Consider the following 14,118-nt stretch of genomic DNA (forward strand, 5'->3'; position numbering starts at 1 on the left):
GAGCAAGTGTTTCCTAATAAACATTGGCACTCACCATCATCTCACCAAAGGAGGAGATGGTGAGAAACACCATATGCTTCCACCATGGGCATCAATGAATGTCCTAAAAAAACAGTTACCAAAACTTTTACAGCAATCATTGACATTTTGAACTTCTGTTGACAAGGAGTGAAAGCTGCTTTCATATGATGGATTCCTTCTTGGTTTCAGATTTGAAATGATGAATCCAGGTTTCATCTCCAGTGATGATGGAATTTAAAAATTCTCTTCTTATTTCTACAAACTACAGTTGTTTCAAAGACAGACCCATTTGCAGAAAGCTGCCTGGGGATTCACCAGCTGGTAATTTTGTGGAAACCAAAATGAAGAAAGTATAGTACAGAAGTCAAAACTAGAAAAATCTGCTACCTTCTCTGTCTTAGTACCATGTTTACTAAGAGTGATCTTGATCATAATGATTTTGTTAAAAAAAAATTTTTTATTTAGGCCAGTGATTCTCAAACTTTTTCGATCCACTGCCCCCTTTGTTCCATAAAGTTATACCCAACGCCCCCATGTGAGAAAGGATTGGAAATATTCTTAGGAAAACTTTTCTATGAATCTCACACTTTGTGCCCTTGCTGTACATTATTCTCGACATCTGGAAACCATTAAATGCAATGTTTCCTCTTATCCGTTTGACAGAGGAAAGGGAAATTTTACCTTTGATCACCGTTCAGTACCCTGCCTCCAGCGCCCCCCTAGATTAACTCACTGCCCACAAGGGGGCGTTATCGCCCACTTTGAGAAACGCTGATTTAGGCTAACCATGTTAACAGCTTCTGCAAGAAGTTTTGTTTCTTTTGAGATTTATCTACTGTTTTATTTCTTAAAATCTCTTTTTCCTTTTGCCTTTCTCTGGCACTACCAGATTCCACCAAGAAAGAAAAATTCAGTGGAAACCAGTAGTGCCAGAGAATGTCAACAAGTCATGATAATTTTAGTGGTGTGTGTGTGTTTTGAAAATGTGTATAATAGTTTGCACCACTAAGCCAGATGTTTGTAAGATAAAGTTGACAGAAGAGGGCATATGCCCAAAACATGTATCTGTGCCTAAGATACTCAGAATAAAGAGTGATGCAAAAAAGCCTAGTGTCTATCTGTACACCTAGTTGTGTGGTAAAGATTAACAAATAAAAGAAGGCACGGTTTCAGAAACATTTTACATATTTCATTCAAAAAACAAAAGGCTAGAGAGATCTGCTCTACTTCCTTGCTCCATACATACTCTTGATAGCCCTGCTTATGGGAATAGTAAAGAAAATTTAAAAGACAGTGGACTCTATAATCATTGGAAGTGCAAAAGAAGCTCAATATAATAACTTATTTGGAAATAAATAAGTTTTGTTTATGAATTTTATGATGATGGTAGTTTTGTATTTTTTCATCTTTGTACAAGCTCAGCTTGTACAAAGATGAAAAAATATGCAATTAAAAACTAAACTTTTACATACCTTTTTCCACTTTTCACGTGACAATGGTTAGATGAAAAGTGGAAAAAGGTATGTAAAAGTTAGGTATATTTAAAATTAGCTTTTGGTGGAAGACACCCTGAGGGTAATACCTCCTGCTGTACATTTGATGTTCTGTTTGTTTGTTTGTCCAGGATTATCCCAGAAACTTTAATTCCAACTATGACAAAGTGGTGATACTTTGGAAGATAATAAAATGGAATGTATTCTGATTCATCTACTTCATGAAAATAATTTTTCATTTGGATGAAAGAGAGTGAAAGGAAAACAATGTTTAAATATAGAGCTGAAATTTTATAATTTTCATCATCTCTTCAAACTAACCATAGAATGTAACGAAAAAGAAAACTAAAAAATCAAAGTATTATTCAAGTGGAGCAGAAGAATTTAATATTTTGCAGGAAGAATCATAACTAAAAAACATTTTTAATTGCATTAAGGAGTCATCATCAGATTCCAAACTAAAAGATTGTAAATGAGAATAGTTAGCTTTTAATATGTGAAAATGTATTTAAATTAATAGTTCACATGCAACACTTTAATCAGTAATCTTAAGGGTGGAGAAATTTTGATTATTAGTAAGTAAGTAATGTTTATTGTAATAGGATTGAACCTGTTACATGGGGTGTTTCAATTATTAACCAATCACGATCATATAACAACATATTAGTTCCATATAATATATCTTAATTATTTAGTTTAACATTGACACAATATTCATTAATGAAAAGGTTTAACTTTTAAATAACATGCTGTATAACTTAATTACAAAAATTTTAACAAATTGGATAGCTTATAATTAGTTACAATTCTGCCGTATGAGAAGAAATTTGTATTTGCTATTTACGTTGATAATCATATATGTGCATATATGTGCCTAATGTCCATTTTGGGACTCTAATGCTTCTTAACAAGAACAAAACATATAAATTGGGAAAGATCCCTACATTCATAACAATATCATATCAACTTTGTTTAAAGTTAACTGTCATATTTTTTTTTTAATACTTTTAAAATGATGCAATTATAGTACCTCCTTTAAATTGTCCTAGTTCCTATAAGATTTTTAATTCCCTCATGCGATAATATGCCGATAATATTGTTCCGAACTCTGCTAGAACTCACTGTCACATGAACTTTCCTCTCATCTCCATAACTTGGTATAGGTGAAGCATAGGTAACTACAATATTTACTTTTTTGGAATTCCCTCTTAGTATTAGTGGTTAATGTTACCTTAGGTTCCGAGATGGCGGCGGTGGGAATTTTTCCCTATCTTGGCGACTGCGGCGGGGAAAAATTTTTTCCCTAGAGTCGTGACGTAGACGCCGTTGAGAATTTTTCCCCGTTCGGTTTCAACCCTGAGATCGACATTGCCAAGTATCCTGTAACCTCGAAACGGCGACGGTCATGTGTAAATTTGTGACGGTAGAGGGAGCCTTTTCGTGACGTCGTGCGAGAGTAATATCGGCGGGAAATTCGTAGTTGTGTTACGAACGAATATGCAAATGCTCGATCTGTGACGTGATTTCTGTTCATTTCAATGCAATTTTATGCAAATCGACTAGTTTCCAGTTGGAATCGTTTACTGCAGTGTTGCGACGAATTGCGTATTGGAATAATTGCTGTGTTTTTTTTTCTGGTTACGATATTTCATTTTTTTTCTCACCACCTCCCCGCGTTTAGTTTATTGCCAATTATTCGATAATGAGTAGTTTTGCCGATTTGAGTTTCAACGACGAATTTCGGTCGAGTTGCACCACACGTGATTTCTACAAGTTAATGGAAGACGACTTCTTGGAGCTAGGTTTGCCTCCCCATATCGATAACGCATTGAGATTTCCGAAATTTGCTGTAAAATTAGGCATACAGCCGACCGAGTCCGTTTGCATTCCGTGCGATTCTAAATGCAAATTATATCATCGGAGTAATAGAGAAAGCTGTTTCTTGCGAAGTAGTAAGTGTGGAACGAAGACTTCTGCCTTTGAAGGAAGATTTGAAAGTAATTTTGGCCACATTTCTTGGGGTTGCATTCTGTCGTTTATATGGCCAAGTAGTAATAAATCGAACAGAGGGAAATGCCAATCGACCAATAAAAGAGCAGCCGAATCGAAAAGAACAGGGAAGAAAAGAGCCGTACCAAGAGAAAAGGAAAGTATCTAAGCTGGCAAAACCGAAGAACGAATGGATCGGAAATGAAAAGAAAAGTAGGAAGAAGTAGGCAACCACCATCGAAAAGTGATTAAAAATATTCTTCTTCTTCTTCTTCTTTTTTTTTTTTTTTGTTATTTTGGTTAACGTCCGCGGAGTCTGCAGAGAAATTCAAGATGGCGGCCGGAAACGCGGCCATCTTGAATCGAGGGAAAAATTTTTTCCCCATCGCAGTCTCCAATGTAGGGAAAAATTTCCCCCGTCGCCATCTCGGAACCTAGGGTAACATTAACCGTATTAGTTGTGTCGGAAAAAGATATAACTCGTCTATCTTTATTCCTTGGCCAGTAGCAATAGGTCACCAGACAGATGCACAATCCACTAATACACCGCACCTTGCCAATGTATGTTTTCGTTGTAAAAATCCTTAGTTTCTACGCATTCCAGATAACCATGTCACTATTAAACCAATGATGAAGTAAAATTTCATATTACCTTAGGCAACACTACGAAACTTTCCTTACAGACTTGGAAGTTCCAGAACCTATTAGACGTTTATTATTATCATTATAATTTGTATTTATAGAAGGAAAATTTGCTGTTAAATTTACATTGACTAATTGAATATCTGTATTTCCAATTTTCTCTTATCCAGTACGAATTTTCCTGGGTTTATTGTTGTAACATTATAAATATTCGAATCACTATTCGGATTTCTCAATGGAGGAACTTAATCAATTTCTTCCTAAAAATTATTTAATTGTATTACTTTATCTAAATTAATGTCGTACGTGAAAATTTTATTTTCTATGATATAACAGTCATCTCTGATAATAAATTTGTTACCTTTTAATCTTTCTTGTTTAATTGTCGTTTGTAATTTTTTCCTTCTTAATCTGGATCTTTTGCATAAATCGGCTGTAAAAATTGTTTTATTTTTTCTCCTTTCTTCGTTATTAACTTTAGCTTTTAATTTCCAAAATTCTTTTAATATCAAGTTTCTATTATAGAAGGAATCTATTACAATCTTCACAATACAGTTAGATCCATTATAATTAATCCTGGTTAAGCTTTCTATAGAGCTATTTTTAATTCTCAAATCCTCTTTAATAAACTGATTGATTTCGTTAGCATAATCGGTCGAAGTAAATGGAAAATTTATGATTATGATATTTCTATTAGTTCTCTCATTTTTTAATTTATCTAGTTCAAATTCGAACATACCTTTAAAATGGCTATTGTTCTTAGATAATGTCTCTATTTCTTCCATTTTCTGTGACACTCTAGTTCTTCTTGAAAATGCTTTTTTTCTTCCTTCATTAAATTAAGTTCTATCTTGATTCCTTGAATTTCCCTATTAAGCTGTGAAAAGTTATTTTGTAGTAGTTCGTATATTGATTTTAGTGTGTATTGTGAATCTTCCTGTACCAGGGGATCCTTATCTCTTAATGCTTGAAAATATTCAGGTATTTTCGTAGATCTTGTGGTATCAAGACTACCTCCACCGCACTCCTCTTCAATTTGACGAAATTCTTCATTCAATAGATTATCCACTTGATTTTCTTTAACTATTTCTTTAAAATTTTGCTTACGTGGCCTACCACGCCCCCTCTTTTGCGTGTCCATTTGACTCAAATGTTGGGGAGAACGGGAAAGAGGACCTGGATTAGATTCTATTCCACCAATTAATAATAGGCATATGATTAATTCCAAAATCAATCTATTGACGAATATCCACATCCTTAACTCGACAAAAATACAGTTATAATTTCCTGGTACGTTATAATACAACTGTTAAGCTCTGCGAAAAGTTCACCAACACCTTCAACAACCCAAAATTTTTGATTATGAAAGTTCAGAAGCATCCTTATCACAAGGTAATTATTAACAAGACAGTTTTATTAATATTAACAATGAAAAGTGACTTATAAGTAAAAATTTGGATGAATTGATTCTACCACTGACCACCGACCAAAGATATCAAATCATTAAACCGACTAAATATAAAAAAATAACATCAAGTAGTCTATAAATGCTGTAATTTGGTTCTAACTGAAATATCTCATTAAAATAAATATTTACTTTCAAAAAAGAGGATGACAATGATTTTTATGAAAAAATTGTTGAGGAATGACAACCTCTAATGTTTAAATATTGTAAATTATTTAACAAATATATTACCTCTAAAATTACATAAATGTAATTTATGTAATTATGTGCTTTACTATTAGCATTACTTTTTAATCTCAAATATAAGATTTGTCTTTTATTTTTAAAAAAATATGTACTAGACTAAAAACTTCAGTCGTATGGGAAATTTTTCCAATTGACTTTTTTCAAACTTCTTCAAATATATATGTTTAAAATAGAGCCAAAATCATTGAAACATTTTTCTGTTTTAATGCACTTACCCGACGGAACTGTATACAATAAATGTTTTAACTTTTTGATTATGATCTATAGCTGGGTAAAAACTGCTTTAAAATTTAAAAGCCTCTTCAGCACATCTGATATTTTTTTTTACATCTGATTTTATTTATTCATGTTGACTAAATAAAACTGCTCAATATGTTTGTTTAGAAATATTTCCTTTTATCCAGAAACTACACAGGGTGTTCACATTAACATTTATCCAGGCTTAAGAGAGAACTTTCCAGCATGAGTATGTGTATATAGTGCATTAGTTCCACTGTGCTGTTTACAGTAAAGTAAATTAATTCATTCAAAAAAAGAGACATGTAAATTGTGCAATAGCTCAGATATATATAAATTTTCCAAATATAAGAACAAGATGCAAATTAAAACTATGATCTTGAAAAATCTTAGTGAAATAAAATGCTGATGTCCTTATAAAACAGTCAGTATTAATCTGCCAAATGGTAGAGTACTATGACAATGTCTTATACTCACAAACATTACTGTGAAATGACTATACTTTATGGGGAAACGAGATAAAATGCTCAAGAAGCAGCAGGTAAATTCTATAAATGCTTTCCAACTGTACCAAGACCTATGCATATGATGATTTTGAACATAATACATTTCTTGATTTAAATCTTTAGCACAGTCAGGGATTGCAGTCCAAGTCACTCGTCTTCACAACTTCAAAGTTTTGACATATTTCCATGTTAAAAATGTAAATTCTAAAAATAAAATATTTCCAGAATATTAGAGTAATATACACTTTATATCCGACTTTGAGTAATCTATCGAGACAGACAAATCAAATAACAAACGAATACTATACCTTTATTTTAGCTTTTCTTAAAAATTCCATTTTTAACAAATCCAAATGCATTTTGCCTTTTTTAACTGGCCTCGTCAGTGGATACATTTATTTGCCAACTGTTGTTCCCTTTATACTGGACTATATCGTCCTAGGGGTATGAATGTAGATTCATACTAGTATTTAAATTAATTACATTTGCATAATTTTTAATACAGAAATGTTCAATAATTCTTCTTTTTAACCAATTTTTAGTTTTGTACAATATTTTAACATTATTTCTATTAATTTTGCAATTAAAACTATTACAGTGCTGGTACCATGGTGATTCTTGATTTTTTAACTGGATTGCAGCTTTGTGTTCTTTTAACCTTTTTTTCCAGTCTTCTTCCTGTTTCTCCTATGAAACATTTTGGACTAGGACACGTACATTATAATTTGTTGATGACTCCTGCAGTTTCCAGTTGTTTTACTAATATACTTAGATCTTCATTATTTATAATGTTAATTATATCCTGTTAACCTGTTTTTTTTATTTTGCTACTATACAAATAGAAAATTTATTAAATTCTGGTTTATATTTTTCAAAAGATGATTTATATATGGGAAATTAATAAATAAAGTATCAGTCTTTTGATTCTTAACATTATATCTATTATTTATATAATAATCGTACCACTTACATACGATATTCTTCGGGTAGTTATTTAATAAATATTTTTTAAAAAGTTGCCTTGTCTCTATTTCAATGTTTTCCTATAATCTGTAATATCATTCTATTTATTATTTTCTTTAATTCCATCAGGAATGTATTCCTCTTAATTTCTATAAGGCAATATGAATTATAATTAATGGTTTTTCTAGTATTACACTATTTTTCTTACTTACGAAAAAATCATTTTGTTTCTTCTCTTTTAATAGTAACATCGAGGTAATTCACTTCCTGGTTTAGTTCCTCTTCACATGTAAATTTTAAATTTCCATCCAGTTTATTTGTGTATTCCTCTATTTCTTTGGCTCTGGCTGTTTGTGAATCATATATAATTAAAATATCATTGACATATCTTGCATAATAGCAGATACCTTTAAAATGTGATATTTTCTCATCTATCATAATCATGCAGATGTTTGCCAATTTTGGTCCTATAACGTCCAGATCCCATTGCTATTCCTTTCTTTTGTCTGTAAAAATCTAGAAATTTTAAAATACTTATTTTTAAAAACAAATTCAGTAAGGTTTAGTATATATTCTGGTGTCTTATACCTACTTATGTTTTCTTTAACCATTTCAAAAATGATACAGATGCATAGATTTTATGTTGACTCATTACACGAAATGATTTGATTATATTTCCACATCTATTCAATGCAAGCATATGTGAAGCAACAAGGCAATGTGGACTGCAGCAGTCACAAACACATTGAATTTTATGTTTCCGTGATATGCATCCATTAAATTATCTGCAGCCGGCATAGCATGCTTGGGATAACTGACATTGATTTGACTGATACAATATGATGATAAATTTATGCCAGGATGAACCATAGCTGTACACTAAATGTCTGGTGTATCATCTGGAGAAAGCAGGTTCATTGACAGCACTTGACTACTGACTGCTATCTTAACAATGGACAGATTGTTTTATGACTTATCATTGGATCAACTACAGCAAGTTTGGTATCAACAGGATGGCAATTTGCAGTAATATAAAAAAAAGTCAGTGGGAGCCAGATTGGATAAATAAAGGAAGTGTTAAATGATCAGAGATCAAAAATTATGTAACAAGCAGCATGTTATGAGCTGTGCATTATTGTGCAAGAGAAATCAATTGTTGACAAATTGATTTCTTACTCATTAAATTTGTTCTCATAACCTCATTATTATTATTAAATAATATTTAGCATTAACTGTTGTCCCTTAAGGAATAAATTCTCAAACTCACAACTGGCTGATTTGGCTGTGTCATCCTCTGTAGGCTCTTAATCTTTATAAAAAAGGGACATGCCATCAGTAGACCTATGATGTATTCAAACATTATCATCATCAAACACAATTTTTAAATTGTAAAGTTTCCAGAGACTTTTCCCTAAGTTTAAGTAAAATTTAATGACTATCCATTTTTTCATATTACACTCATCTACTAGATGCATAGATATATCGTATATTCATTTAAATGATAATAAAATGAGAAGCAATGCATGTTCAGATTTGTGTGACTGATGGATGGAGAGAGCATACACTAAAGGTCCCAATGGCAAAAGGTAGTTCTCATTTTTACCCATACACCAGCATCCATCTCATTATTTAATTGGCACACTGTGTATATTGCCTCTGAAGGCAGTCATTTTGAACATTTACAATAGCAAAAATCTTGTTTTTGTATTAATTCATTCAGTGTTTATTTTTATCCTTTACACTTGGAGATTCTTTGTACACTAAGTTAAATATCCTTAAAATGATTCCATTCTATTATCATTTTGCTGAAGAGAGATATGAAAATTTATGTATTGTCTTGGAATTACTGTATGGTTTACATGTGTTCCTTCCTTGAAAGAATTAATATATTTTACTGTAAACATCATTTGACTAATGTACTATATGCATATACTTGTGTAATGCTGGAAAGAGCTCTTTTGCAACTGGATAAATATTAAAATGAACACCCTGTATATTAGCTTTGAATATTTTTATCTTTCTCCTTTTTTTTAGTACACTACAGTAATTTTTTGTGGTTTGGTTATGGTTCTATATATTATATAATATATATATAAAATTTATATTATACAGTCAAACCTGTTTTTATGCGGGGGATAGGGACCGCATTTAAAAAAACGCATAAAAAAACTCACGAAACTTCACGAATGGCTGTAAATAATAGTTTTCGCAACACAATTAAAAAATATTTTTTTTATGCGGTCAACAGGGACCGCATAAAAAAAGTCTCACATAGAAAATAACTCAAAACCGTACGAAATAGAATTTATTGACAACAGATGTCAGCACTTGACTGCATCGTCTGGTCTATCGTCTGTTTTACATATTTTTGTCCAGGTGGTGTTTTGTTGACTTAAAAAGTAAATTATTTCATTTTTTGCATATTCATGCAATAATATTACTATAATAAGTGCATTTATGCTATAATAAGTCAACGTAAGACATGACGAATCGCACGAGACTAGTCGCCAACTATACCGCACAAATTAAAAATTCGCATTAAAAAAATCGCACATAAAAAGAGCGCATAAAAACAGGTTTGACTGTACTTTGTGGAACCATGATGCTAGACTAGTTGTGATAACCAACTTTCCCTGGTAATCTGGATTTCTTGTTGAAGGAATGTAACCATTGATCAAATTTAATTTCTGGAATTGGAATAATTAATTCCTCCAATGATGGCTGTGGAAAAAGTTGTCGGTCATTATTATAAAAAACAGAGCAAGATGTTGTTCATCTATATACAGTTTGGTTAAACACTATATTATTATGTTGTTTATAAAATGAAGTCATAAAAATTTATGCATTCTGACCTGGAATAATGTTTAATAGTGACCATGAGAGAAATGGCTTGTCTCAAGGTCTCAAATATACAGAACGGAAAGAATCTGAAGAATTAGTTAATTGATTAAGAGGATTTGAACTGTGCGCAGGTATATGTGAAGTTCATATTTACTGGATCTTCTAGCAAATTTTTTTAGTTTTGAAAATATCCATTAGTTTGTTTAAAAGCAATATTAATAATTATATAGCAGATGATAATGCTTATTGATTGAATATTTATGGCATATTTTGTTGCAAGTATAAGAAAAATTTTTTTATAGAAACAAATAAACAATCTAAAAGTTGTTTCTAGATTATATGCTTTAAGCTACTTAGTAATAATTATCCTTTTTTGGAAAAAAATACCTTAATGCATATTATAAGTTTTGTATATTACCAATAAATTTGACATTATACAAGGGTGAATTGTGAATTGTAACTTATTTTATACCTTAATTCTTGACTCAAAGTACTCATTGATCCCTTTTGGTTTGTTCAATATGTTTTCCATCTTTTTGACTAACAACTCTAACTTTGCTTTTAAGAATTGAATATTTGTTTGTTTTTCCAGTGGTATTGTGGACTACTACTATAGCACTTCTCAGTCCTTAAGCGGAGGCTTTCTGATGAAACAGTTACTGCTTAAGGAATCTAAACCCAAAAAAGTCCCTAGTCTGATGTCTGGTGACTTGATGACTACATCCTTTGGAAGTATGTAGTTGGTTCTGCCAGAGTACTTTAACTTCTCCAGGTACTCAATGGTGAATTATGATTGGAGACTTTATCAGGATGTAAGATAACCTTCTCACCTCTAAATGTTCTTCCAGGACATGTAGCACATAAGGTTGCATTAACCTTCAATTTTTTTTTTTTTTTGGTTCTTTTATAAGTGGCCCTTTTTATTATCACTCCTCCAATTATTATGAACCAAACTGGCCATTTTTCACATTTGATGAACCATGATTCCATCACTTCTTTCTTAGGTTGTATGAATCTTGTGAATTCCATTATAGTAGTCAAGAGATACATGACTCATCTAATGTGGCCATGTATTTGTTTTTTCCACTAGTCAGATGACACTCATTCAGTTTCCCAGCATTGGTCTTCCAGTTTTCCTTGTGATCTGAGATAAGGTAATGGAAAGTTTTTTCTTAGTTTTATAGCATGCAAATCTTGATGGATTATGATTTGCACAGCAAACTTGACTATACAGATTTTCTTTGCTGTTGCTTGTTGACTGATTGTAAAAGTACAATGTCATTTCACCTTTCTGATGATTTGCAATATGTGATTTTTGAATTCTTGGAAAAGATGGTTAGCAATAGCATTTGGCAGGTTTTTGTCCTGTTGCTGACAACTCTGATGACAGTTGACCAAGAAACAGCTATCCTTTCAATTTTAGAGCTTTCACAATTTCATGGGACGATAATTTTGATTATAAAGTAGTTTTTATCTGCATATCTGACTCAATTGTTGTTTTTTTTTTTTTTTTTTTTTTGTGTGACCATTTCAAATACTGAGCATTCAGATTGTGTCCACTAATTGATGACACCATATGTTACCACATACTAAATGACAAGTTTCTAAGGTTTTCTTAAAAGTAAATGTATTTGAACCCAAACTGAGTCATAATTAGCAATCCACTATGTATTTATGATAATTACATGCGCACACAATTATTGTTATATATGTACTAGAATTTCTCTCAAGTATGATGGACTATTTTCTACATGACAGTAGAGATTGAAGAATTGAGAAGAGTATAGATTTCAAAAACTTCAAGAAGAATAACTAATATTTCTACAAATTCAATAGCTTATACTGTCCATCAGAACATAATTGAAGCATGATAATATATTTTAAATAACAGACTTGTTAGATCCTTACTTCTGATTGGATAATAGAACATCAAGTAGTCACTGTGGAAAGATTTTTTTGAAAAATTTGTTATAGAAGTGACATAATGTGGATACTTCTTTTTTAAGTGTAAATTTTAAATTTAATGAAGTAAGTTTAAAATATGCTATTTGCCAAAATATTTAAAAATGCAATTTAAGGAAAATTCCATTGTCAAGTATGAACTAAATGGGGTCACTGATGTCATTTAGTTCATTACACGACATAAGTGCAATCAGCAATTCGAAATTGATAAAATGTTTATTCTATAGCTAATAATTCTGCAAAATGAGTAGCCTATACTTTTCATAAGAAATTTTAAGTAAAAAAATTAAAATGACGTATGTTAATTATAATAACAGTAATTAAAGGAATAAGTTATTAGTATTAAATTTGTTTAGTTCATGTAAATATAAACAATAGTTTTGGAACTGTGCTTTGTGTGTACCAGGTTAAATTTAATTTTCGTTTTGAAATACAGGTAGGCAAACATCTGATTATAATATGGCAGAATTTTAAAAAAATGCTATTGTCAAATTTTTATTTTGTATTCTTAATATTTATTTTATTTTGATGTTTTTATTGGCTAAAAAGTAATTACTGTTTTTATTTTTACAGCGTATGGATTTAGGTGAATGTCCGAGAATTCACGATTTGGCGTTGAGGGCCGATTATGAATCTGCCTCAAAAAAGAAAGATTATTATTATGATGTTGATGTAAGTAATTGTTATCAAAAATAATAAGAGAACTAAATGGTCATTTTCTTAATTTAAAGTAATAAAATTAATGTTATACATTCACTTCAGTTTTTGGCTTTTATTTGATTGAAAAACTATTTTTGACTTACAGAATACAATAATTTCAATGGGGAAAAATATTAATTGAGTAAATTAAATGATTGGTGTGTGTGTGTTGTTATGATTTCTACAGATGTAAAAACAATTTTCAACTTTTGTTTATTGCTTGGCTCCAGAATTGACTGGGTTAGTGAGGATCTTGAGAAGCCACTTCCTTCACTGCTAAAATGAAACAGCTGACAGGATGATCAGTGAGTACAACTTATGGGGTACATTACAAAAAATAATTGTTGAAACTCAAATAAAAAGTTGCCATTATTTTAGTTTGGTAGCTTTATGCATTTATTGGAATGTTTATACAATAATTGTTAGTCTTTTTTAGAACAAGGGATATTTTTGTTGATGTTATAAAGGCTGCTTTAAATAGAAATTACATTAAGAGAAATAGATTAATTGTCGGGGGAAAATTTAATTAATAGACGTACAGGCCAATTTATGAAATAATATCTTCCGAAGGATAATACTTGTATTGAAAAACAATTTGTAAAAGTGATAGTATTTTTCATTAGGCTCTTCATATTAATCAAGCCTTCCAGCTGATGATGTGAAGCTTGGCATTGGCAAATAGTGAGTCTTTTTATTGAATTTTTAATTGGTGTTATTTACGAAGATAAATCAGAACTAGGTTTGCTGAATTTTCACATATTATTATTTTTTGATTTAGGAATGGGGCAGTTACAAAAGGATTTGCATTAGACCAAATTCCAAACAGCTTTTGAATAAACTTACTGTATGTGAATACATTTTTGATTTTATCCACTGATAATTGCTTTTCTCAAATATAACTACTTGATAACATTTATTTGGTTAATTAATATATATTTATATATATGTAATAATAATTGTATCAAATATTCAATATCTAATTTTAAGATATATATTATTTTTTAAATAAAATTATTTAATATCTAAGCATAGATTTTATATATTAATTAAATTA

General features: G+C 30.8%; 1 protein-coding gene across 2 annotated transcripts in view; it reads left to right on the top strand.

The window, feature by feature from the left end:
* LOC136976938 (putative RNA-binding protein Luc7-like 2) overlaps nt 1-14,118 on the top strand; it is a 60,315-nt gene that overhangs the window by 27,027 nt on the left and 19,170 nt on the right. For both annotated transcript variants that reach the window (XM_067272330.1, XM_067272331.1), the window contains one exon: nt 12,939-13,037. In XM_067272330.1, the coding sequence (XP_067128431.1) occupies nt 12,939-13,037 (99 nt within the window). The remainder of the gene's footprint in view (nt 1-12,938; nt 13,038-14,118) is intronic.

Source organism: Centruroides vittatus, unplaced genomic scaffold (assembly GCF_030686945.1).
Source record: "Centruroides vittatus isolate TY-2023 unplaced genomic scaffold, ASM3068694v2 contig_436, whole genome shotgun sequence".
NCBI lineage: Eukaryota > Metazoa > Arthropoda > Arachnida > Scorpiones > Buthidae > Centruroides > Centruroides vittatus.